Source organism: Urocitellus parryii, chromosome 6 (genome assembly GCF_045843805.1).
Source record: "Urocitellus parryii isolate mUroPar1 chromosome 6, mUroPar1.hap1, whole genome shotgun sequence".
Taxonomy (NCBI): domain Eukaryota; kingdom Metazoa; phylum Chordata; class Mammalia; order Rodentia; family Sciuridae; genus Urocitellus; species Urocitellus parryii.
The window spans coordinates 198,445,311-198,470,432 of NC_135536.1; the positions used below are offsets into that span (position 1 = coordinate 198,445,311).

General features: G+C 58.9%; 1 protein-coding gene across 1 annotated transcript in view; it reads left to right on the forward strand.

Annotated features, from left to right (window-relative positions):
• The first annotated feature begins 76 nt into the window (after positions 1-76).
• Positions 77-25,122, forward strand: part of Col20a1 (collagen type XX alpha 1 chain) — a 30,800-nt gene continuing 5,754 nt past the window's right edge. Inside the window, exons 1-26 of the mRNA XM_026413504.2 lie at positions 77-2,129; positions 3,486-3,571; positions 5,591-5,701; positions 9,313-9,456; positions 9,727-9,882; positions 11,106-11,264; positions 11,613-11,732; positions 12,160-12,324; positions 12,931-13,095; positions 13,332-13,489; positions 13,908-14,037; positions 14,831-14,976; positions 15,061-15,184; positions 15,315-15,454; positions 15,886-16,015; positions 16,252-16,394; positions 16,593-16,725; positions 17,199-17,347; positions 17,521-17,650; positions 18,617-18,655; positions 19,829-19,967; positions 22,802-22,944; positions 23,208-23,317; positions 23,667-23,822; positions 23,903-23,980; positions 24,596-24,682. Of these exons, the coding sequence (XP_026269289.1) occupies positions 2,020-2,129; positions 3,486-3,571; positions 5,591-5,701; positions 9,313-9,456; positions 9,727-9,882; positions 11,106-11,264; positions 11,613-11,732; positions 12,160-12,324; positions 12,931-13,095; positions 13,332-13,489; positions 13,908-14,037; positions 14,831-14,976; positions 15,061-15,184; positions 15,315-15,454; positions 15,886-16,015; positions 16,252-16,394; positions 16,593-16,725; positions 17,199-17,347; positions 17,521-17,650; positions 18,617-18,655; positions 19,829-19,967; positions 22,802-22,944; positions 23,208-23,317; positions 23,667-23,822; positions 23,903-23,980; positions 24,596-24,682 (3,351 nt within the window). The 5' untranslated portion in view covers positions 77-2,019. The remainder of the gene's footprint in view (positions 2,130-3,485; positions 3,572-5,590; positions 5,702-9,312; positions 9,457-9,726; positions 9,883-11,105; positions 11,265-11,612; positions 11,733-12,159; positions 12,325-12,930; positions 13,096-13,331; positions 13,490-13,907; positions 14,038-14,830; positions 14,977-15,060; positions 15,185-15,314; positions 15,455-15,885; positions 16,016-16,251; positions 16,395-16,592; positions 16,726-17,198; positions 17,348-17,520; positions 17,651-18,616; positions 18,656-19,828; positions 19,968-22,801; positions 22,945-23,207; positions 23,318-23,666; positions 23,823-23,902; positions 23,981-24,595; positions 24,683-25,122) is intronic.

Consider the following 25,122-nt stretch of genomic DNA (forward strand, 5'->3'; position numbering starts at 1 on the left):
TGTGTGCGCTCTGCCGTGTCCTGCCACAGCTGTGCTTGTCACAGTGCTGGCAAGGCCACCAGGTCCTGGGTGTGTCCACCTTGAGGGTTTGTAGCTATCTGGGTCTGAGATGGGCCATCAATTTGGAGAGCCCTGCTAGGTAGGTATGTGGCTCTGTAGAGGGCCAGTCTCAGGACTTCCTGAGCCGTGTGTGTGTGTGTGTGTGTGTGTGTGTGTGTGTGTGTGTGTGTATCTCCACCACTTGTCACTGGGGGAGCAGCCTGCCTCAGCTGCCTGAGCTCTGGGCACAGCTTGCATCCCTGTCCCAAGGCCTATCCCCTGGTGGGAAGGGTGGAGTGCCCTGGTTCAGGGCCTGCAGTGTATACCAGCACTCCTTAGGAAATGGGCTATCTGCCCTGGGGTTGTTGGGAGTGCAAGATGGCACCTGCTGGCTGGTCCCCATTTAAGCTTGCTTCTAGGAAGCACTGAGGCCACTACCAAGACCCCTCCCAGGAGAGGTTAGACTGTTAGCTTTATGGAACTCCCTTTGGTGAGTCTGATCCCTCACCAAAGGGAGTTCCATAAAGCACATGGGAGCAGGACCCTGGTGAGCCCTAAAGGGTCGCTTCCTACATGGCTAAGGGTGGATGGGAACCTGATGGAGTGTAGTCCTAGAGGGGGCAGTGAGGCTGCCGCAGACTTCCCAGGAAGCAGATGTCCATGTCGTGGGCCTGTGCTGTTTATCCCAGATGCCTACTCTCACCCTAGGCACCAGCCTGACTAGTAGATCCCTCAAGGCCATTTCTTGAGTTCCTAATAATAGATTGGCATTCTGAGCAGCCACTGGACAGCCCTTCATCACACCCATTCAACTGTGTTGTCACCCCCAGCCCCAACTAACCTATGCTGGCAGGGCCCAGGTGCTGCCCAGCAGGAAGAAAAACCACCTGAAGATGGCTTGGTAGGATTGGCTTGAGAATGAAGAGGGGCAGCTGGAAGGAGGACTGGGCCTGCCCTGTTCCAACCAGCTGGCAGGAGGGTTGAGGGTCCATGGGAGCTTTTCCTGCAGGCCCTTGGGGTTACCCTACCCCCATTGGTGGGATAGAGGAAGAGGGGTCCCTGGCATGTGACCCCAGAGCTCACCTGACCAGTAAGGTCTGAAGGGCACTGTAGGAGCTTTGAGGGATCTCTGGGCAGGTCTGGGGATGAAAAGGCACAGGACTCCCCACATGAAGTCACATTGCTGTGAGCCAGAAGTGCTTGAGGTTGTTGGGCCATCTCTGCAGTCCCTGCTGAAGGCCTGGGGCTATTGGGCTGTCATGGAGACATGGGTGCTATTAGTGAGGTATCAGGGAAGCAGGCTGTCCTTCTGTAGTGGGCCAGTCACTGGCCAGGCAGCTGGGGGCTGGGTGTGACTCCCAAACCTCTCCTGGGGGAGGACAGCTATGGTTGAGCAGCCTACCCCAGCCCCCAAGATCTTGGCGACCCCATAATGGCTGTGACTACAGATATTAACCTCCCCCTGACTCCACAGAGTATCTTCAGGGACCTGGCCCAGGATGGATAGACTGAGTTCTTGTGGGGGATGGGGGTCCACTTACATACTGGTCACAGGCCGGCTTGCAAGGGAACTGTGAGCCATTGAGAGGTACTAGGAGGGCTTCACTGGGGGCAGTGTTCACCGGACCTGTGCAGAGTGGAGTGTTCTGGGGCACACAGGGAGGAGGGAAGGGAGTCGAGGCTGGGTGGTCTCTTCCCTGATGGCAGCTTGAGAGCTGTTCCAGCCTCTGCCCTTCAGATAAGCTGCCAGAGAGCCCTAACACCCAGCACCCAGTAGTTCAGTGCCCAGGGCTGCATGTGGTGGCCTCACCTGTGAGCTCCTCTTCAGGGGATGAGGAGTAAGGTGCTTGGCACTTGCTATCCCTGGTAGTTTCCCTGAATGTACACTGGGGTCCTTTGTGCTGGCACCACTGTCTCTTTGGATATGCCCCAGGCATCAGCACAGAGGAGGGTGGGGACTGGTGGTGGCAGGGCTTGAATATGGGGGGCGGGGCCTTTCATAAGCCCTGTCCTAACTGTGGCCACAGCAGGACCAGAATGGATCAGAAGGCCCTGGGGAGTGAGGGACGCCGTGCTTGGAGCAGGAGGAGGTTGGTGACTTGCCTGCAGTCCTCAGCTGGGTGGACAGGGGAACCACTCAGGTCTGTGAGGGTGCCCTTGACCTTTCAGGAAGATTGGGATAGGAGATGAGCTCTTCGGTGGGCAGCAGGACCAGGGTGCAGCCTGAAGACTTGGGCTATCCTGAGCTCTCACTGACCCTTCTCACAGGGAAGGTGATACCCAGCAGAAAGGGTGGGGAGGTTTCAGACTCAGGTGGAGTTTAGGGGTGCTGGGGCCTGTCCTGCTGGATCCTTTGTGGCCAGATAGGACCCAGCCCATAGCTGCCTCTCCTCCAGGCTACTGGTGCCAGGGTCTCCTTATGTTGCTTGCTTAGTACTGGCTTGGCACCCCAGACTTGGTGCAATTCCCAGGAAGGGGATGTGTGGCTAGCAGCCTTTCCACAGGCAGGGTCTTTCCTTGGGGGTGGGGGGATGTTGCTTGGTGGGGATACCCCTGAGCACAAGCTGGGAGAGGTTGCAGTGGGTGGTCTGCTGCTCAGCTGGATGGGGTTGGAGGGTCTGGGTCAGTCAGGACTTGGAGGAGGACCCTGGCCCCACCATGGAGGCTGTGGGCTGTGCTGTCATCTGCCCTCTGCTCAGCACAAAGGATCGGGGCCTCATCTGTGAGCAGTGCTTTCCTCTTCCCTAAGCCTGGAGTCAGTGTGCTGGTCAGGGCCCTCATCCCAGCCAGCCAACATGGGTCTGTCAACCAGCCCTGGGGACAGGTCGCCTCAGCTCACATGTCCCAGACCAGGTTGTTTTTGTGCCCTGGCCCCTCCCTACCCCTGTAGCAGTCCCTAGGTCACCCTGGCCTTCTCAACTGTCAGCCCTCTGGGTACCCTGTCTGACTTTGGTTCCCAGGCCCTCCACATTCACACAGGCCTGGCAGGTGCTGTCCCAGAAGCACCTGCTGCTGTTCTCATTCACCTCCTAATGTCTCAAATAGATACCCCTTCTGCTTTGAGGCTGGGCCTGGCAGAGGCCCTCCATGTGTCCAGTGATCAGACGATATCCCCAGTCTGAGGACCCCCACAAGCAGCAGTCCATAGCCACCATAAGTTCGGGGCGAGGGGCAGCTGGGGGATTCAAGGTCCTGTCAGTCCCCTAGCTGTATGCGTCCACTGTGGTGTGAACACCAGGAGCAAGATGGGAAGGCCCCGAGTGCAGCCTCAGCTTTGGGTGGCAGCAGGGAACAGCATCCAAAGGTCACTGGCCTCTGGGCCCCAGAAGGGTTTGTGGGACCTGTCCGCGTGGTTCACAGAGGCATGGAGGCCAGATTCTGGCTGTGTGGTCAGTGGGGACTGACGGGTGGGTGGAGGTGAAGAATCAAAGCTTCTCCTCCCACAGGCTGTGCACCATGAGCCCCCGAGCCCACCTCCACATCTGCCTCTGGCTGTGGCTGGGTACCACCTTGGCACATGGGCTGGGACAAGGTAAGGGGGGTCCTGGGGACAGTCCCCACCCCTGCAGGACAAGTCCTCTGTGGCGGGCTCTTGGCTTCCTTCCGGCAAGTGTTCTCAGGGTCAAGACTCCTCAGTTAAGAGGCAGTGACGGCAGAGCAGGCAGGCGGAGGGGACTCACTCCCGTGAGTCTCACCTCAGCGTCACAATGGCCTGCAGTCTCCCCCGGCCTTGGGGTGCTTTTGTGTTTTCTGTTTCTCTTTTCATCCCTTCCTCTCTGCAGTTGTTCATTCTCTGTCACATTCCTGTTTTGCTTAGCTATGTTGTGACTGCCTTTCAGCATGGTTTCCAGACAGCACACATCTTGATAAGGGGCCCCTGCCTCTCCTGCACTGTCCTCTGAGGTCTCTGGGTGGGGCAGGGACACCTCCACTTGGCCCTTGCCACCTGTCTGCTGTCAGCTTCTCAGTGTTGACCCCCTGGGGAATAGCACATGGGCCTGGGGAAGGTGTGTGCTGGAGGTGCCTCCCTGGGAAAAGTCCTGGCCCAGTGGGTTTTGGGAGGCGAGTTTCTGTCAACAGAACCACTGTAACTCAGTTCATGCGGGGACCTTGCTTCCCTGGCGGGGTGGAAGAGACCCTCTGAGGCAGTCCAGGCTCTACGAACTGCTGTTCTCATTCTTGATGGCCCCTTGTCCCTGTCTGCATCTGCAGGTTCTGGGTCAACCTCAACATCTGGCCCCACTTCCCACCTGCCCACCATGGAGCCATGGGGCAACTCGAACCCAGGTCTGGTCTGGGGCCCTTCCGGTTTCTGGTTTCCCAGCCAGTACTCTCTGGTGGGGAGGCACCTGGACTGACCTTAGCTCCTCCTGCTCAGAATAATCCAAAGAGATAAATCTTGGACAGGGACCGTGATTTCAGTTAGAAAGGAGCCTCCCTTGTCAGTTCGAGCCAAGTCACAAAGCAGTTCTACCAAGACAATGTGCTCAGGTGAAGGCAGGGACGTCACCCTGTCTAGTGCAGGTTCTCCCAGGGTGGAAGCTTGGGCAGGCCCCCAACATGTCAGAGGCAGAGTGGAGGAACAAAAGGCTCTTCATGGGCAAGAGTGGGGCTCTGCCCACAGCTGGCACTTCAGAGCCCCCTCCTCATCCCCACACATCCTGCCTTTCAGCAGGATGCTTCCCGGGCATCCAGGACCCTTTGGACCCCTCTAGAGACCAGCTCAGCTGCTTCCTGTTCTGAATGGGTTATTGTGTCTGCTGGGTGTCCCCTGCCTGGCCCATGCACTCCAGTTCCCAGTGTGGCAGCCAGAAGAGGCCCATCTCTGTCCCCAGTTTCCAAAAATAGCTGTTCACTCCCTAGAGCCCAGAAGTTCCCTGGGAGGTCAGCTCCGGCCCACACTGCCCCTCTTGTTCCCACCAGTCATGGGCACCCCTCTTGCCCAGCAGGAGTCATTCTCTAGCATGGGGCTGAGGCTGCACGTGCGTGTGCATGCACAGACACACACCACTGTGCACACACGCAGCCATCATGTGCACACACATTTGGGTGGGGACTCTGCACCCAGAGTACCCCCAAGGAATGAGTCAACCTGGTAGTGACCTTGACAACTCTAGGGAGTCTGCAGGCACAGCTGCTTCTCCTGAGACTGATTGGCAACTGGGAAACCCCAGGCTGCCACCATGCCCTGGGGGCTGGCACCTCTGTCACCAAGCGGTTGCTGCCCTCCTCGGCACAACCTCAGGGGTCAGAGGCACCCCAGGGCAGGATTTTATTTCCTCTCACAGAAGCTGCCAGTGCAGTCCTGTTGCTGAGGACCACAGGAGGGCTGGTTCTCAGCCCCCAGGCAGGCAATTCCCTATGAGCTCCCCAGGGGACAAGGCCTCAGATGCCCAGGGGACACCGTGTCCCTCCAGAGCCCCCAAGATGGGACAGTGCCCCTCAGATCTCAAGGCAGGTCCTCCTCACTCTCCTCACAGCTGGGCACAGTGGAGGAGGAGGTTGGCTGGGCACCGGTGTCAGTGCTGACCTCCCCCTCCTGTCTCCGCAGTGAGCGGCCACCTAAGGCTAACTGTGCTGCCTGAGGACCGGCTGCAAATGAAGTGGAGAGAGTCAGTGGGGAGTGGCCTGGGCTACCTGGTGCAGGTGAAGCCCATGGCAGGTAAGGGGTCTGTACCTCTCTCCTCCTTGATTCCTTCCCTGTGTTGGGGTGTCAGCATGGTGGTCACTGTCTCGTGCAGGCCAGCAGCTCCCCTCCATTCCTGAGCCTCACCCCTGTATGGTGGGCCATGACCCCCAATGCAGTCCCTATGGTTTCTGTGTTCTTTTCCTCTCTCCCTTGAGGACACGTACACCTCTGTGTCCCATCCGCATCCTTGGCACACAGCACACAGAAGGTGCTCAGAATACACATACTGAGCAGGGACTATTTCCTCAAAATGAGCCTCGGGGCCTTGGGGGGCTTTCAGAATGGCCTGGACTCTGCGTGCCAACAAGTATGTGGGCTGAATAAGAGCAGAGTGCCTGGCCCAAGTGTCCACTCTAGTGATAGAGCTGGGACCACGATGATGCCTAAAGGGCCAGTGCAGGCTCAGACCACAGGACACCCAGCCCAACAACCCTTAGGTCAGTGTTCTTCATCCTCATTCTATATTGCTGAGTTGATTTGCAGATATCTTGCTTAAAGGTTTTTTTTTTTTCAGTATTAGGGATTGAATTTAGGGGTGTTCTACCACTGAGCTGCAACCCTATCCCTTTTAATTTTTTATTTTGAAACAAGGTCTTACTAAGTTACTGAGGCTAGCCTGGAACTTGGATCCACCGGCTTCAGCTGCTGGGATGAGTGTACCACCGTGCCCAGCTTGCAGCTACATTTTGATATGTAAAATTGTCATTATTCAATTTAAGATATCTACTAATTTTTATTGTGACAATTTATTTGACCCATAAGGTACTTACAAGTAAATTTCTTGGTTTTAAAACAGGAGGGATTTTCTACCTACATTTTGTTCTGAATTTCTTTCTTAATTGTGTGTGGTTAGACATGCTTGATGTGATTTTAATGTGTTGGAAGGTACCTTGTTCTATGGCCTCCATATGGTCAATTTTGGTTAATGTCCCATTTGACTTTGAAAGTACATGCAGTTTGCAGATGCTGGGTAACACTTTCCAGTGCTCACATTAAGCCCATCTATTTATTTCATGTTTCAAGCTTCTTGTGTCATTACTGATTTTGTGTCCATTTATCTGGTTCGTCAGTGAGAAGCATTTTGTGTCTGCACTGTGGCTGTGGGCATGTCCCCCACATTCTTGTTTCACATGCAGAGGCCTGGTCTGGTGCAACATGACCAGGACCTACACGTCTCCTGGCAGACAGGACCTGTCCACTGTGGAGGGCCCCTTATGGAGCTGTGTTCCACCCTATTCCTGCTTTTGTCTGTCAGTCTGCTGCAGCAGGTAGTGTTCACATTAAGGATCCTTTCTAGTTCTTTCACTCTTGACCTCTCTTCTAAGTGGCATATGTAGGGCGTTATCTTCATCCAGTGCAACAATTTTTGCCTCTTAATTGATAAAATTTAACAATTTATGTTTAGTGAAATTATTGATTTGAGTTTAAACCTACCATTTTCCTATTTGTTTCCTTTTTATTATTCTCATTGTCAATTTTATTCTCCTTTCTTGACTTCTGAGCTGATATTTTCATGGAAAAATCTGAACACACTCATAAGGAAGTGTAGCACAATGAAGCCCCTATTCTGAGACTCAGCTTCCAGTTAGCAATATGCAGCCACTGTCACTTCACTTTGGCCCTCAACTCCCTCCATACACTGGTATCTTAAAGTAAATCCTAGAAGTCATGTAATTTTGTCTCTCAAAATTTCAGTATGGGGCTGGGGATGTGGCTCAAGCGGTGGTGCGCTCGCCTGGCATGCGTGCGGTCCGGGTTCGATCCTCAGCACCACATACCAACAAAGATGTTGTGTCCGCCGAGAACTGAAAAATAAGTATTAAAAAAATTCTCTCTCTCTCTCTCTCTCCTCTCTCACTCTCTCTTTAAAAAAAAAAAAAAAATTTTCAGTATGTCCTGTAAAAGAACAGGCTTGAAAACAGCCCACTACCCTTCAAATGACCCCACTGTATTACTGCTTCAGAATTGTTAAACATTTAGTTTGTTTAAATTTTCTAACCTAATTTTCTAGCCTTTACAGTTGACTTGTCTAAATTGGGACCCCTAAGAATCCACACATCTTGTTGGGCTCCTACGTCTCAAGTAACTTCTCATCTGCATAGTTCACCTCTTGCTCTTTCCTTGACACTTATTTGTAGAAGAAACAAGATGCGGGGTTCTTGTTCTGTAGAGGCGTCCCTGTGATGCTGTCTCCTGTGGCCTGGAAGTTGGTCCCTAGATTACAGTTTGAGAACATTTGCTGACAAGAGTCTTTGGCGGTAGTGCTGGGCCACCAACAATGGCTGCTGACTGTGTGTGTGTGAAGTTAAGATTAGTCAATAGGGGTGGGACGTGGACAGGTGTCCCCTCAGCCTAGAAGTTACCTGTTAATTTACCCTGCTGGTGGCCACCTGGGAAACCCCAGCCATTATGTCCACTGCAGCTGTGGCCTTTCTCCAGGGGTGCGAGAGCCTCAGAGCAGCATTCCCATGCACCCTCCACACCCCGTAGCTCTGTACCGATGTCAAATCTCAGGCATCCCAGTTGTAGGCTGTTGCACACTGCTGCTGGTTGGCTTGTGTCCAGTCCCTTTCTGCTGTGACAGCATATGTAGGCAATGGGAGCTTATGTGGCTCACGGCCCTGGAGGTTGGGAGCCCAAGAACATGGTGTGGTCATCTGGAGGGCCTGGCGCTACCATGACATGGTGGAGGGGACAAGAATGAAAGGAAACATTACTGGTTAAATCTTCCCACTTATCAGGAAACCACTTCCACAAAATAGGCAGTGCCCTGTGACACTTACCATGGCAATCAATGTCACATGAGGTTAAGGGCGCTGGACCATCACAGGTCAAAGGTGTGCATTCCTGGGTTTAAGTCCTGTTCTGCACTGAGTAGCTGTGGTGGACCCTGTTGCCTTAGATCCCCCTCTGCAAGATGGGCGTGGTGAGGTTGTGAGGCCCCCACGATTTGATCCCCCTGAAGTGCTTGGGCTGGGGCCAGGAACACAGCAAGTGCTCAATAAAGGCTAGTGGCTGACAGCGGGAACCTGCCCCCTTTGTTTCTGCCTACCCCCACACTTCATGCCACCGTGACACTCAGCCAAGAGTGAGCCTGGTGTCCTCGTGTCTCACTGCGTCCCTCCCCAGGTGTGTGTGGCCCCCTTCTCCTCCTCCCGTCCTGGCACTGGGGCCAGAGGCTCTGTGCGCTTCTGCAGGCTGGATGCCATCTCCCAGCCTGCCCTGGCCATGAGTTCTGGCTCCGCCCCTCTGAGGGGGGACAGGGTCCTCTTGGGTCCCGCCTTTGTTTTCCATGTTTGATTGCAGCTGTCCTCAGAAGAGGGGCCTCAGAGCAGGGCATATGACATTCGTCCCAGGACGGCTTCCTCAGGTTCTCTCCACTGCCACAGAGGGCTTCACACCGGAGGAAGTCCCTCCTGTCACACCCACACCTTCCTCTCTCCCCTGGCCTCCAGGGAGGAACTGGGGGGCGGCCTCGAGGCTTCTTGTCCCACGTGCACACAGGTGTGCATTTGCACATGCATGTAAGCACACACATGCACACCACCTTGGTGGTCTCAACGGCTCTCCCACTCCCACTGCAGGGGACTCGGAGCAGGAAGTGATGTTAACTACCAAGATCCCCAAGGCCACTGTGGGGGGCCTGAGCCCCACCAAGGGCTACACCTTGCAGATCTTCAAGCTCACTGGCTCTGGGCCTGTCCTGCTGGTACGGAGGGAGTTTGTGAGTAAGTCCACTGTCCTGCCCTGGATCCCAGTCTGGGGCGGACATGGATGCCAGGGTTCTGGGCTGAGAGGTGAGGCCTGGGTTGGTACCCTGGCTCACTCCATGAGGTGCCTCTGGGTCTTGGTTCCTGCTCCTGATGTCTCTGCCCAGCCCCGGGGCCAGAGGGTGGTTTGTGGAGCCCACAGTGTGCTCTCCTGGGAAGAGTGTGTGTGCAGGCCCTCAGCTCTCAGCCTCAAGGGTGGTGTCCTGACAGCCCCTCATCTCCCTGCAGTTGAAGACCTGAAGAGTAACTCCCTGGGCAAGAGCAGCCAGAGGCCACCAGGGGCAGCTCTGGAGCCCACCCCTTCCCACAGGGGAGCCCCAGATCCTGAGCAGGCCTCTGATTCCAGAGTCACCTTCACCCCAAGCCAAGACCCTCCCATTCTCGGTGTGTCAAAGTGGAGTGAGAGTGAGCTGCTGGGGAGGAAGGGAGAAACCTGGGGCATCTCCTGTTTCTCACCATGTAGCCAGGAAGTTCTTCCCGATGTCTGACAGAGCACTCTCCAGCTTTAACTTCAGCTTGTCTGTCGTGCTCCTAGCTTCTCTCAAACCCAGGCATTGGGGGCAGAGGTAGCGGATCCCTTGGGAGCCCCTAGGTCTGGGAGGTGAAGGTGGCAGCTGATTCTCCACCCCCAGGAATACCCAGTGTGGGTCAGCAGCAGCTTGAGCAGCACTGGTCCTGGGGCCCTATGGCACAGGATCCTGCTCAACAGCCCCCAGACCTGGAGAGGCAGAGCCACTCTGTGGCCCCGGCCAGAAGGAGAGAGAAGCTAGGTAAGTGGGTGCTCTGTGGCATGGAGCAGGGCCGGATGGTAGGGTTGCCTCCAGGCTTGACCTGTTGATGGGTTCCTCAGAGGGAGGGGCTGCCCCTGCCCCTGGGCTTGGAGCTGAGGGAAGGGCTCTGTCACCCTTGGCACCACCCCTCTCAAGGGAGTTCTTGTGTCCAGGGCCCTGTGCCTCCACTGTGTGTTCCAGTGACTTGGAGCCTGTCGGACTACACCCCACCCACCAGGGCCCTAAGGGTGGGGTTGGGCCTCCCGCTTCACTGTGGTCTGATCCCCAGGGGTGGAGCACATCAACTATGCTGGGGGCCTCGTCCCTGGAGTCTGCCTGACTCGGGGCCCAGCCTGCCTGGCATGGTCCCTGCACAACTGTCAGGGAAACCACACAGGGGTTCCTTGTCTCCATGGAGCTGTGGGGCCTCCGGACAAGCCCCAGCTGGCCTCCTCTGGGCAGCAGCAGCACTGCCTCATTCTCAGGTGGCTGTGCCTAAGCTGTCTGTGGACTGACCCCCTCACCCCTCAGCAACCCATGGGCATCTGGGCCTGGGCAGATGCAGACATCTCAGCTGCAGGGAGGCAGGCTGCGTGGACACTAGTGGAGGGCAGACGCAGCCCCCAGAGCTCAGGCTACAGTCAGCTCTCCTTCTGGAGGGTTCAGAGGGGCTGAGAGCACTGACCAGCGTGTCCATGGGATTTTCTGTTCAGCAGTCCTCCAAGCCCTTGTCCCCTCAAGACCCAGCCAACCTCAGGGAAGGTGGTTCTGGGGTCTGCAGCCAGACCAAGAGCAGCTCAGGGGCCTCACCCAGCATCTCACCCCCTCCTGCCCCAGCTGGCCCTGAGTTCCGCTGCACTCCCCCCACACCCACTGACATGGTCTTCCTGGTGGACGGGTCCTGGAGTATTGGCCGTGGCCACTTCCAGCATGTCAAGAACTTCCTGGCCAGTGTCATTTCACCCTTTGAGATTGGGCCCGATAAAGTCCAAGTAGGTGGGTACTACCCTTCAGCCTGCCCCAGGGTCAGCCCTCACAAGGCCTTTCCAGTTGAGGGAAGCCCTAGCCTTCCAGGTTTGCCCACGGCCAGGCAGAGGCTCCCTGCTGGCTGAAGTCCGAGGTCTGTGCGGGTCACTCAGCCCACTCCCTGTGCCAAGCCCCCTGCTCCAACTGGGGCTGCTAACCTCGTCTGCGGGATAGGCTGCCCCCAGCAGGCTAATCTGGGCCCTGCAAAACTGTATCCCCGGGGGACCCCAGGAGGCTGTGTGCAGAGCCGGCAACCTCAGGATGGGTCCTGGCCTGCATGGTCTGACCCCAAACAGCCCAACAGCCCCCTCCCTGCAGGCCTGACTCAATACAGTGGAGACCCCCAGACCGAGTGGGACCTGAACTCCTTCCGCAGCCGTGGGGAGGTGCTGGCAGCTGTGCGCGGCCTCCGCTACAAGGGAGGGAACACGTTCACAGGTACCACCTGGCCCCACGTCTGCTGGGTGGACCCTGAACCCTTGCTTGCCCTGTTGGTCCACCTCACACCCTGAAAACTTGTGAGAAGCTGGGGAAATACCTTCATGAAGGGCAGAAGCACTCTTTGTTTGTCTTTGGCAAAAACGTGGGCCTCTCTCCCACATCTTGCTGAAAGTGAGTGGCCCCTCTGACCTCACAGTTACTGCGGCACCCCTGCATGTGTCTAGCTGGACTTGGGCGCTGCCGTGCTGATCGTGAATGCCCTCCTGAAGAAGAGGAGCCTCCTGCTCCTGGGTGCCTCAGCCTGGTGGGGTTAGACTGCTGGGGGGGGGCATGAGCTGAGAGCCTAGGAACAGCCAAGGCCAAGGGGCACCCGAGAGCCACTGACAGCCGGTAGCACCTGCCATTTATTCCTACTGCTCCCAAGGCCTTGCCCTGACCCATGTGCTGGGGCAGAACCTGAAACCTTCAGCTGGTCTCCGTCCAGAGGCAGCCAAAGTGGTGATTCTGGTGACGGATGGCAAGTCCCAGGATGATGTGCACACTGCTGCCCGCGTCCTCAAGGACCTGGACGTTGACGTCTTCGCTGTGGGTGAGCCCTGTGCAGCCTGGGCTGGAGTTCTCTCATAGCTAGAAGGCTCTGGAGAGCAGATGAGTCTGCACCCTGGCTTCACCCTCGTGGCTGTGGAACCAGGTGGGCCTGGCCTCGGGGCCTCACCTTCCACTGCTGAGTTGCCCAGGCAGTAAATCCCTGCTCTGGGATGTACACTGGAGCCAGCACCTGCACACTTAGGCACTGCCAGCACCCTACTAGGTTTTGTGCCGTGTCCACTGAGCAGCCTGCAAGCCCATCCTTCACCTGGCCAGCACCTCTGTGCCTGGCGACCCACCCACCTCCTGCCCTGGCTGCCACCAGGAGGGTCATGCCTCTGCACTCCCTGATACTCAACCCTGTCCTATGGGGAAGAAACTGTAGACTTGGGGGTCCTCCTGGGAACCCCTAGTCTCTCACTCATATGCGCTCCACCCAGCACCTATATGGCCAACCTGGCATGGGCTCAGGGTGAGGTTCAGCCTGGCCTTGGTCCTGTCTCTCACTGGGCCCCATGGGGTCCTAGGCATGTGGCCCCTCTGTAGTTCCATCAAGCTGGACGAGGAGCCAGCCAGGTGGCAACCTGCTTCCTTTGCCCCCGAGCAGGTGTGAAGAATGCTGATGAGGCAGAACTGAAGGTCCTGGCATCCCAGCCCCTGGACATCACTGTGCACAATGTGCTGGACTTCCCCCAGCTGGCCACCCTAGCTGGCCTGCTCAGCCGCCTCATTTGCCAGAAGGTGCAAGGCAGGAGCCTGAGCAGGGCCTCAGGTGAGGGGGTGGGGCCCTTCCAGGCCCTGCCAGCTGCTGTGGGCAGAGGGCCAGGGGGCCATGGCTCCCACGTGGTGCACCACAGCCTTGAGGGGCCTGAGCCCCCACTTGGGGCATCTGTTGTGGAGGGCCTGGGGGAGTGATCCTCCTGTCCCTCTTCAGTAGCCACCAGGGAAGCAGACAGAGCTGGCCACTTGGGCCCTGACCACCACCCTGCCCATCCACAGTCACTCCAGAAGATGCTCCGGCCCTGGAACCCCTCCCGGGGCCCAGCAGCCTGGTCCTGACCCAGATCACCTCCTCCAGCGTCCACGTGTCCTGGACTCCAGCCCCCCAGCTGCCCCTTGAGTATCTGATCGTGTGGCAGTCATCCAGGGGTGGCACCCCCCAAGAGGTGAGAGGGATCCTGGCCTCCCCCAGCCACGCGGAGCAGGGCAGCTGACGGGGTTCACGAGCCTCGGCTCAGGCAGGAATCTGATAAGGCTGAGCTGGAGTCAAGGCGGGAGCGGCCACGGCCTCCCTGGGCTTGGGAGCTGAGACAGGCTGGCCCTGCTCATGTGCACCACAGCGGAAGCTGCGAGCAGGGCCGTCGGGGGTGGCTGAGGACCCAGGGGTGTGGCTTTGATTGACAGGGGATGGGTTAAGTGATTGTCTTCTGCCCATGCTCCCTCAGAGCAGGCTGCTGCTCTGCTCCAGGCTGGGAACCCTGATTTGCAGGAAGGGAGACATCCACACCCCTGCCAGCAGTTTTCCTGCCCTGTGCCCTGTCCCTCCCTCTGTGCCCCATGCCGCCCAGTTCTGTTCTGTTTCAGCTGGTGATTGGAGGGCCCGCCTCATCTGTGCAGCTTTGCAACCTGACCTCCAGCTCCGAGTACCTGGTCTCTGTGCTCCCTGTCTACAAGGACAGGGTTGGCAAGGGCCTGCAGGGTCTGGTGACTACAGGTAGGTGGGGTGCATGTGGCCCCTTCTCTCCCTTTGGGGCTTGGCACCAGCAGGGAGGTGCGGTCGGCAAACCTGGGTCAGAACCATCCCTACAAGTCTCAGTCCCTGGGCCCCTCTACCCTGGTGTCCTCTTCTGAACACCAGGAGAGTCATTCATTCTGTTGCCACACCTCAGCCATTGCTACCCTGCTCACATTGTCCTCAGAGCCCCCACCCTGCCTGGCCACAGCACATGGCTAAGGTCACTAATTAGCAGCTCCAGCCCCCTCCAAAGGATTGCCAGGAGTGTCCCTTTAACAGTTCTACTGACAGAGGAGCCACATGCCACCAACATACCCAGTTAAAGCGGATGGTGCAGGGGCTGTCAGTGATCCAGAGATGGGCAGCTGTCACCACAGCTTCCCTCCCCACCTGCTCGGCCCCTTGCCCAGCCCTGCACCCTCTCTCTGCTCTGTGTCCTGTCATTCAGAGAAACAGCACCATACCACATACCCCGTGGCCTTTGGGAGGCCCCTGAAGCACTCTGGAGGCTGCACCCCCCCACCTTGGGGCAGATGGCCTTAGACCTGCGGGGAGGTCCAGCTCCCCAACAGCCACGAGCCCCCAGACTTGGCCTCAGTGAAGTTTGGAAAAGTGCTTAGACTCCTGGGCCCCACGATGTTGCCTACGAGGAACACCTAAAATTGGACTCAGAGAAGTCATTTTGTGGTTAGAGGAGGGCCCCCTTGACCGTGGGCATGATTTATGCACATGCCATGTTCCCAAAGTGCCCCTGACAGTCGCCTTTCCCCAGCACCCCTGCCTCCACCGCGGGCACTGACCCTGGTGACAGCAACACCCAGGATGCTCCACCTGGCCTGGCAGTCCTCTGCCGGGGCCACCCACTACCTGGTTCGATGCTTATCAGCCTCCCCAGGGGGCAAGGAGGAAGAGAAGGAGGTGCGCCTGGGGGCAGGGGAGGAGAAAGGTGGGGGGGCATCGGGGGCGGGGCTGGGCACAGGGACAGCATGTTCCCTTCCCCAGGTGCAGGTAGGGCGGCCTGAGGTGCTGTTGGACGGCCTGGAACCAGGCAGGGACTACCAGATCTTGGTGCAGAGCCTGCGAGGGCCAGAGGCCAGTGAGGCCCGGAGCATCCACATCAGGACCCGTGAGTGTCCCCTCTGGTTCCAGAGGCTTCCATGGTAGGAGCCCCAGACCTCTCTGTCCCCTCCCATCCTCACCTCAGGCACGGGGCAAGGGTGGCATGCCATCCCCTGAAGCCTGGCTGTGCTCTGCAGCTGCCCTGGCCCACCCAAGGCACCTGGGCTTCTCAGACGTGAGCCACGACTCAGCCCGTGTGTCCTGGGAGGGCACCCAGAGGCCCCTGCGCCTGGTCAGGGTCAGCTACATCTCCAGTGATGGTGGTCACTCAGGGCAGGTGAGAGGACCTGCCTGGGGCTCAAGTGTGGTGAGAGCTGCTGAGGGACCAGGGTGCACGTGCAGACCGTGGGGGGGCCCAGAACCCTCAGCCCCACCGTGGAGTCTCCCAGGCCTCTCCCTGCTTGGTGTGTCGCACCCACGACGGGCCAGTCCCCCACACCTGACCTGGGGGCTCATGTCTTTAGCCCCACTTGGCCACTGAGGGACTCCAGTGGGATCTGGGGGGACATGAGGTAGAGAATCAATACGGGTACATGCAGTGACACCATGGAGCAGCTGGGGGGGTCTATGGGGGGCTTCCTGGGTCTCTGGTGCACCCCATTTTCTGCATTTTGGGGCCACGGAGTAGTGGTGGCTGCAGGCCCCAGGCTTGGATCTCTGCCCTGCAAGGGGCTCTGGGTGCCCACTGGGCCTGCCCATGCCCCACAGACAGAGACTCCTGGGAATGCTACGTGGGCTGCTCTGGGACCCCTCTTCTCCTCCACCACCTACACTGTTCGTGTCACCTGCCTCTACCTTGGGGGAGGCTCCTCCACGCTGACTGGCCGTGTGACCACAGGTGAGTATCAGGAGGTCAGGTCTGGGGCCGAGAGGTGGATGGGCTGGTCCTGCTCTACTGGACCGTTCAAATCAACACACGTCCACTGAGCATCTCTTCTGGCCCAGAGCTGAGCCAGGTGGGGCAAGTGGCTGGAGAGGTGTGAGGGGAGGGTACAGTGGCCTGGGATACTCCTCTGTGTGTCCCTCTTGGCTCCTGGCCAGCACTCCAAGCTCAGCTGCTGCCTCACCTTCCAGGGAAAGCCCCCAGCCCAAGCCAGCTGTCGGTGACAGAGCTGCCAGGGGATGCAGTCAGGCTGGTGTGGGCAGCGGCAGCCTCATCGGGCGTACTGGTCTACCAGATCAAGTGGACACCCCTGGGAGAGGGACAGGCCCATGAGGTGCGGTAGGGAGGGCAGGCTGGCTGTTCAGAGGAGACCCTCCCACCCCAGGTGCTGAGGCCAAGCCCGGGCTTGGGCCCCGTGTGCCCACCCGAGTTCTGCATCCTGGGGACACCTCTCTGCCCGGGGCCTGGGATCCAGGCCCCCAGCGTGAGGTTCCCCATGAGCCGGTGAACACCCAGACTCTCATCTCTCCAGATCTCTGTCCCAGGAACCCTGAGCACAGCCGTCCTGCCTGACCTGGGGAAGCACACAGAGTACGAGATCACCATCCTGGCCTACTACAGGGACGGGGCCCACAGTGACCCTGTGTCCCTCCGCTACTCCCCCTGTAGGTAGTCCTCTCTCCATTTTTCTAGATTGGGGTAGGACCAACCCAAAGGAGAACCCAGACTCCCCTGAGACTTCAGACCCCAAACCACTGGCAGGCAGAGTCCACAAGTCCCTGACCCCTGGGCCTGACTGCTGGCAGTTATGGGGCTTCAGTGAGCTCCTGTGGAGGACAGGTGTTCCAGAGTTGACCAAGGGTCCAAATCACCAGGCATGGGTGGTAGCTCTGTGCTGGGACAGCAGGACCTGCTGTGGGGGCTGATGTCTGAGTGCCGCACTGGGAAGCCTAGGGCGGCACTGGGGGCGTGGTGCGGCGATGGGGGCGTGGTGCGGCGATGGGGGCGTGGTGCGGCGATGGGGGCGTGGTGCAGGTTGGGAAGCAGAGTGCCCAGTTCAGCACAGGTTAGGTCCCCTGCCTGCAGAGTGACCCCTTGTGGAGGGCCCTGAGCCCCACACTGCCTCTGCTGTTGCTAGCTGCAGCAAGCAGAAGTCCCCCCTCCAGCCTGGCTCTGTCCTCGGAGACTCCCAACAGCCTTCAGGTCAGCTGGACACCCCCAAGTGGCCATGTTCTCCACTACCGGCTCACCTACACGCCTGCCACAGGCTCCGGACCTGAGCAATCAGTAAGTCTGCGGAGAGCAGCAGCCACCCAATGAGGGACCTTCTAGGGTGGGGGAGGTCAGTGGGTGAAATGTGGCACACCCTGTGTGCTGAGGGTGGCCTCAGACAGAAAAAAGCCAAGCCTCATAGTGAGCTCCTCCAGGAGGAGCCCACTTAGGTGACTCCTGCCCCTCAGATCTCTGTGCCAGGGCCCAGGAGCCACACCGTGCTCTCTGACTTGCTAGCTGCCACCAAGTACAAGGTCCTGGTCTCAGCTGTCTACGGAGCAGGGGAGAGTGTGGCAGTGTCTGCCATGGGCTGGACAGGTAAGTGGGCACCAAGACCCCAGACCCAGACAGACCCAGATCTAGCCAGACCCCAGAAGGGAGATGGAGGTGACCTTGAGAAGCCATCTCATTCTAAAGTGATGACCTAATTTAGGTTAGAGCACAACAATCAGACGGAGCTCTGCAGGTCTTGCAGTCAGCGCTCCCACTCTGGCCTCACCTGCTGGTGCCGTCAGGACTGGCTGGTACTGGGGTGTCTGGGATGTGAAGGGGCAGAGTGAGCGGGATGCTGAGCACAAACATGAAGGAGGCCAGTTACATGAAGGAGCAGCCCGGGAGTCAGGGCTGACCTTGCCTTGAAGCATTTAGGACATGGACATGTCTCCACCAGGCCTGGAACCCCCCACCAGCATGGCCACGACCTAGCCAAGAAGAGTCCTTTCTTGCTATTATTTTGCACTGGTTTTCTTGGTCAGCTACAGCTGCCTGGAGCAGATGGCCCTCAATGGCCATGCAGTCCCTCACCTCAAATGCCCCCTGGCATCCCTGCAGGGTCATCTAGTTGTGGCTTGAATGCCCAAGGGGCAGAATCCTTATTACTCAGTGGACATGCTTCCTTCACCACACCTGCCCTGGAACTAGCCACAGAGTGACCTGTGTTCCTGAGTCTGATTGCCTCACACCCAACATCTCCTGGGCCTGCAGCTAGAGCCAGCACCCTCTCAGGGTGCTGCACCCAGAGAAGCCCTTAGCTTTGGCCCTGGGCCCTGCAGGGAGAGTGGAGCGCTTGCTCGCTCAGTGAGATCCAGAGGTGGCAGGACTACCCTGTCCCTTTCCTAGAGGGACGGGTACCACAGGCCTTCAGTGCAGTAAGGGGGCAGGCAGATGGAGATGCAGCACAGACTACCTGGGTCCACAAGAGAGATCAGGGTGTCACCATGCAGCAGCTGCTCCCTGGTGACTTGGTCAGGCTGAAGTGGCTCATGACCCTCTGTCTCCTTGCAGCAGCCTGCCCCACCCTCCACCCGGACAGCTCCCTCCCAGGTAGGTCCTGCACACCTGTGGCCAGTGCACTCTACCCTGCTTCTCTCAGGCTCTTCCTGAGGAGTGGGGATCGAGGGAGACCCACTGGAGACCCAACATAGGATTTCAGGTGCAGACTGCACCTTCTCGGATGGCCCCCTGCGGTTGGCAAGGCAGTTCCATTCCTGCTTCACAAGGGAGCAGAGGCTGGCCCAGGTCAGTGTCAGCTTGTGCAGGGCAGAAGCAAAGCTGAGTCTAGGTTTTTCTGGCCTCTGTGGAGCTTGATGCTGCATGGAAGCTGGGTTTCCAGGTGCCAAGCCTGAGGGGTCCTCATTCATGTTTCACGAGGGCTGAGGTCCTCCTCAGAGAGTAGATGCTTGGCTTCAGGAACGTGGCCAGGGAACTCTGCCCAGCAGGGAGATGGTGGCAGGCAGATGTGCTAAGCCATGTGAAGGCTGTGCGTCCACCTGGGGGGCAGGCTGTGGCTGCCCTGGGCCCACTGTTGGGCCTGCAGGGCCAGTGGATGGCAGGCAGGAGAGACTGTAACCTTGAAAGGGCTGAAGCCTCTGCTGGCCTCCTGCCTGGGGCTGCTAGTCAGCCAGGCACTGATTAGCGCCCAGCATAGGTGAGATTCACCCGATACTTCGTGTCCAAGAAGGACCAGCTGCATTTAGGACCTGCACAGGTTCCCATGACTCTGCTGACTCAGGGCATGGCCCAGCCCTGAAGGATCAGGGGCCTGGAGGGTCCTCAGGTCATGTGCAGCAGAAGGGACCATGTATGGCTGTGGTGCTGGACAAGGGGAACTCAGCAAGGCCCTTCTTGGAGAGGAAAACAAACTTGGAGGCTGGGTGGGGTGGTGCGGGTGCTAGGGCTCTGCTTTTTGGGGGAGATGGGAGTTAGGGTCATGGTTGGGGCTGTGTGCCAGTGGTCCCACCTCTTCCATCTCTGGGCCTCCCACACTGAAACAGTTAGCCAGAGAAAGAGAAGTCATGGTCTGGGGTAGGGAAGGGCATGGAGAGCAAGGGCTGGATTCTCCCAAGGGGCCAAGGTGGTGCTGACCCAGAGGCTGCCCCAGACCCTTGCTCTCCAGCTCCCGCAGCCAGGCCACCCCTTCTCAGCACAGCCCCTTCTCCTGCCTCACCTTCCAGTCTGGACCTCTGCTCCAGCCTGTCATCCTTCCCTGTCCACCAGGATTTGACTTGATGGCAGCCTTCGGCCTGGTGGAGAAGGAGCACGCCTCTATTCGAGGTGTGGCCATGGAACCCTCAGCCTTGGGCCTGACCCCGACCTTCACACTCTTCAAGGATGCCCAGCTGACACGGCGGACTAGGTATGAGAGGCCAATGGGGCTGGAACTGCAAGTGGGGCTGTGGGAAGTCAGGTGGGCAGAGGTGGGCACAAGAAGGAGACTGACCACATCCCTGGCTCCCAGAGCCTATTGGCCCTGGCATCTCTTCATCACACTGCCGACTGGTTTCACCTGTGTGCTAGAAATTCCCATTTCACAGTCAGCAGATCTCGCGTGGAATGGGGCCTGCCCCTCAGCATGATCTGCAACCATGCATGTGTCTTTCCCCACCTGGCCTGGGGACTGGTCCCCTAGCTGCGTCCTGAACATGGTCCACGATGCTGACTGCCTTTGCCTGCCAAGTTAGCAGCTGTAGAGGGTGTGTGGTCCCCCTTTACCCCAACACCTTGAGTCACAGACCTGCACTGCAGTGGACGTGGCACGGTAAAAGCAAGAGCAGGCGCTGACTTCCCAGATCCCCAAAGGACTGACAGGGCCACGTGCCAGAAATTACTAGTAGGGTCTAACTGAGGCATGCAGGGGCACTGGGGCCCGTGGCCCTGAGCAGGTGGCCAGAAGGGCCAGGAGGCTTCTCCAGGTCCCTGCTTTCTGGGCCACACAGGTGCAGGTTGCAGCCAGCCTGGGGGCCCAGGGAAGAGGGTAGAGAGGCTGCATCAGGGTAGCACTGTCTGGAGCTGCCAGGTCCCTGGGCCCCGTGGCACAGCCGTCCACCACGGGCAGCGCAGCCTCCTGTTGCTGTGCTCGCGCTAGAGGCGTCTCCTTCAGGGGTGGGCTGTTCTTTTATCCTTTTATTTTTATTTTTGTGACTCTAGGAGTGGAACCCAGGGGTGCTCTACCACTGAGCCACATCCCCAGCCCCTTTTTGTTTGGGACAGAGTCTCACTAGGCTGCCATCAGCTTCCCAAGATTGTAGGCACATGCCACTGCACCCACTGTTTTTTTAAATAACCACATTTTATTTTAAATTTAAATATGCTTTTAAATGGATGCATGGACACATAAACCTGGTGCCTGTTGTCGGGGCACGGTGTGGTGTTTCCATTCAAGCACAGTCGTGAGGTCTTTGGGTCCGGTAGGCACTCCTGCCCCCTCACGCATTCCAACGCTCTCACCGAGTGGCGGAGGAGACAAACCTCTCTTCTCCCGTGATCGCCTGGCTCTCCTGCGGCGTGGGTGTGGTAGCCAGCACTCGCCCTCTGCCCCTAGAGCCACTGCTATAGCTGCCGCAGGAGAGAGACCACCTCACTTCCCCAGGTTGCTGAGAACGAATGGCAGGCCCCTTCTTCCCTGCGGCCATCAGCCTTTCTCTGGGTCTAATCCCATGTGTCCTTCTCCGTCCTCAGCGGGTGGACACTTGGGTGGCTCCCCTGTTGTGGGTGGTGCTACAGTGACCGTGGAGGGCAGGATCCTCACCTGCTCTGGACCTGTGGGGACAGCAGCTCCCCCTGCTGCCCCGTGGCTGTGCTCAGCACCGTCCCACCCTGTGCAGCCCCTCCCCCCAGCACTGACCTTGCTGTCTGGTAACAGCTGCTTTGCCTCAGGGCTGGCTTTGACCTGCACTTCTCAGAAGATCAGGGATGCCGGCACTTGTTCCTCTGCCTGCTGGCCATTTGTGTGTCTTCTCTCGAGCATGGTGGCTGACACCTGCCCCCTTTGGCCCCCATTTTCTTCGTAGGGTGGTGTGGAAGTGCTGCTGCAGAAGCGGTGGGCCCATTCCTCCCGTCTGGGCCTTCACTGCTGTTCTTCTGGGTGGCGGGTGGGATGCTCCCACTGCCTGGAGCCCTGGTCTCCACCCCCTGCCTCTGGCCCCACCTTGCACCAAGGTGTTGGGCATCCCAGCCACCATTCCTCAGTCACCCGTCTCAGGTGCCGGCCACCAGCCTGCAGGGCACACGGTGCTTCAGTGCTGCCTGCTCTCCTTTTTGAGCTCCAGAAGGGGACAGAGGTTTCCCAGGTGTGCTTACCCAGCACAGAAGCATCTGCACCATGGCAGCTGCACTGAGGGGTCTCAGGCTGCCCAGTTGGCGGGGTCCTTCCCGTGGTGTGGTCAGGAAGGTCCCCAAGGAGGCAGCAGACAAGAGCCACGGGCAGAGAGTGGGGGAGGGCTCAGGAGGAAGGAGCAGCAGTGCCACGGCCTTGGGGTCAGGGTGCTTAAAGCCTTGCAGGAAGTGGTGGGGCTGGGTCTGCCCAGCCCCTGGTTTTTATCCCAAGAGCACGTGAAGGCCAGGAAGGAGGCTGCAGGCTCTGGGGAGCACTTCTACTGTGTGACCAGAGGCCCTCCCCTGTCCCTCAGTGCACCTGGGTCTGCCTAGGTCCTGGCCAGGAGCCCCCAGTCTGAGCACTAGGACAGCTGTGGTCAGTGGGCCAACTCCTGAGGACAGCGCTGCCTGTGTGCCTGTGGGCTCCCGGCCCTCAGGAGTAACCTGGGGATTCTCCTGGTGGGTCTTCTGCCACACAGGGGCCCTGAAGCACAGGGCCTGGGTGAGCCCCTTCTAGGTGACCTTCACTGGCCAGGCCTCAGGGGAGGTAGAGGGCTGTGTCAGGCCAGGTGCCTTGAAGCTTCTTGGAGGGAATTCTGTCCTTTACATACCCCATGTTACTCCCGGGGACACTGAGGCAGGGGAGACCCCAGCTTGGCCTTTAGGCCATGGCCGTCTGTACCCCCAGTCTGTGTTCTGGGGTACGGACGGCTGCCACACTCCGTCCACAGCTGGGAAGGCTGTGTGTGCAGGCTCCACCATGGTCAGCAGAGCAGCGCCAGGGTGAGGCTGGGGCTGCAGGGGGCCTGTGCCTGGGAGGCCTGGTCCAAGCCCAGCCAGCCTCCATTCTGCTCACGCCCCCTCCCGTGCCCCCAGCGACATCCACCCCGTGGCCCTGCCGCCTGAGCACACCGTTGTCTTCCTGGTGCGCCTGCTCCCTGAGACGCCCCGCGAAGCCTTTGCGCTGTGGCAGATGACGGCTGAGGACTTCCGGCCCATCCTCGGGGTTCTTCTGGATGGTGACTGGGGCCCCGGGTCACCCTCGGCAGTTGGGAGGAATGGGGGCCCTGGCTTCACCCTCTCTTTAGTGCCCACCCTAAGCAAGAGCCAGGTGTCCTGAGCTTCCTCAGAGCTGCCCCCTGCCCTTCACGGGGGAGACCCGCCAGGGTCCTGGGCATGGCCTTGGGTCCTGCAGCTCTCACAGTCTGTCCTTTCCCATCATGTGGGACCAGGGTGGTTGGGTAGGACAGATGCTTACCTGCTGCTCACCTCACCCTGGCAGCTGGCAGAAGGTCGCTGACCTACTTCAACCATGACCCCAGAGCTGCCTTGCAGGTGGCCACTTTCGACCTGCAGGAGGTGAAGAAGGTCTTCTTCGGGAGCTACCACAAGGTCCTGGGAACTCTACTCAGCTCTACGGCCCCGTCCCACTTGCCAGCTGTCCCCATGTGCAGCTGCCTGCCCTGGAGCACCAGCACAAGTCCCTGAAAGTCAGGCAATGACCCACCTGGGGCCTCTGACCCTGATGCCCTTTGTTTCAGGGGCCTATTTTAATTTGGGTCAAAGTGCACTCTAGCCCTTCTCTTTGGGAGGCACCTGCTTTGGGAATTGCCCTGGAAGTCACATGGGATGTGGGTACCATCAGGACCCTGCCCAGGTCCCAGGTGGGCGACTCTTGTTCCACCTATTCTGACACCTTGGCCTGGCAGCTAGGCAGGTGCTGACCCTGCAACATCTACAGGTGCATGTGGCCGTGGGACACTCCAAGGTCAGACTGTATGTGGACTGCCAGAAGGTGGCTGAGAGGCCCATCGGAGAGGCTAGCTCACCCACCTCTGGCTTTGTCATGCTGGGGAGGCTGGCCAAGGCCAGGGGTCCCCGGAGCAGCTCAGCTACGGTGAGCCTGGTCTTTGTCCTGCTGGTCTGGTGAGGGCTGTCTCCAGGGACCTGCATCTGGCTGATGCCCCTGCTCCATAGTTCCAGCTTCAGATGCTGCAGATTGTGTGTAGTGACACCTGGGCAGATGAGGACAGGTGCTGTGAGCTTCCTGCATTGGTAGGTGGCCGTGAGGCTCTGGGTACCATCCCAGCCTTGAGTGTGTCCACCCCACACGTCACAGAGGCTCAGGTAGACAGGCCTAAGCCTGTGCTATGGGAAATCAGGGAAAGCTTCCTGGAGGAGGTGGCCTTTGGGGACCAGGGTGGTTGGGTAGGACAGATGCTGGGGGCGGGCCAGGAAGCCCCTACTGCAGTGGTTCTGTAGGAGCCTGCTCCCCTTCTCGGGAGGCCCAGCAAGGTGCAGGCGGGCCAGGAGTCCTCATCTAGCAAGGTGGAGGTCTCCCAGGCCTGCAGGGACCCTACACCCAAAGCCACATGCAGGGCCTTTGCTGGTCCCCTCAGTGCCTGGTACTGGCCTTGTCTATTCTGGGGGCCTCGGAGGGGAGAGGGAGGAAGCTACCCACCTGCCTGGGGTCTGTATAGGCACCTGGGAGGAGGCACCCAGGACCCAGCTGCTCTTAGAGGGACTCAGTGGCCTGAGTCCAGACCCACCTTGTTGCGTTTCTGTCCCCGCCGCGCCCCACACAGAGTGTTTCCCTGGAGTCAGGCTCAGCCCCGGGGTCTGATGAGAGCCAGGAGAGGGTCCATGAATGAGCAGTCTCCTTTCTTCCAGAGGGACCGAGAGACATGCCCTGCCTTCCCTTCTGCCTGCACCTGCTCTTCAGAGACCCCCGGGCCCCCGGGGCCTCAAGGCCCTCCAGTGAGTCCAGTAGCCTCTACCCGGGGGGTGACTGAAACTGCAGGCCAGGCATAGCCCTGGGGTGTGGCTTGCCCACAGAGGGGCGCCCTTCATGGGTCGCCTCTGCTGTGTCACTCCAGGCCATGAGCCCAGCCGTGGCCAAGCCCTTTCTCCCGCTGGCTGAGCCTCCCTCCCCAAGCCCCGATCCTCCTGCCATGTCAGGCACGAACCCCTCTTCAGGCATTTCCTGAATGTCCCCTGTCTCTGGGGACCTGCTGGTGGTGGCTGGTGGGGTATGACGTGGCTAGCTGTGAGGGTCAGCCTCCAGGTGGCTCTGTTCTGGCTGCTGCCCCAGGGTTGGTGTTCAGCTCACCTGCAGGAGGCAGGCGCTCCCGTGGGGCATGGCCTGAGAGGCTCCGGACCTCTGTCAGGAGCACTTCTTCAGGACGGGGTTGGGCAGA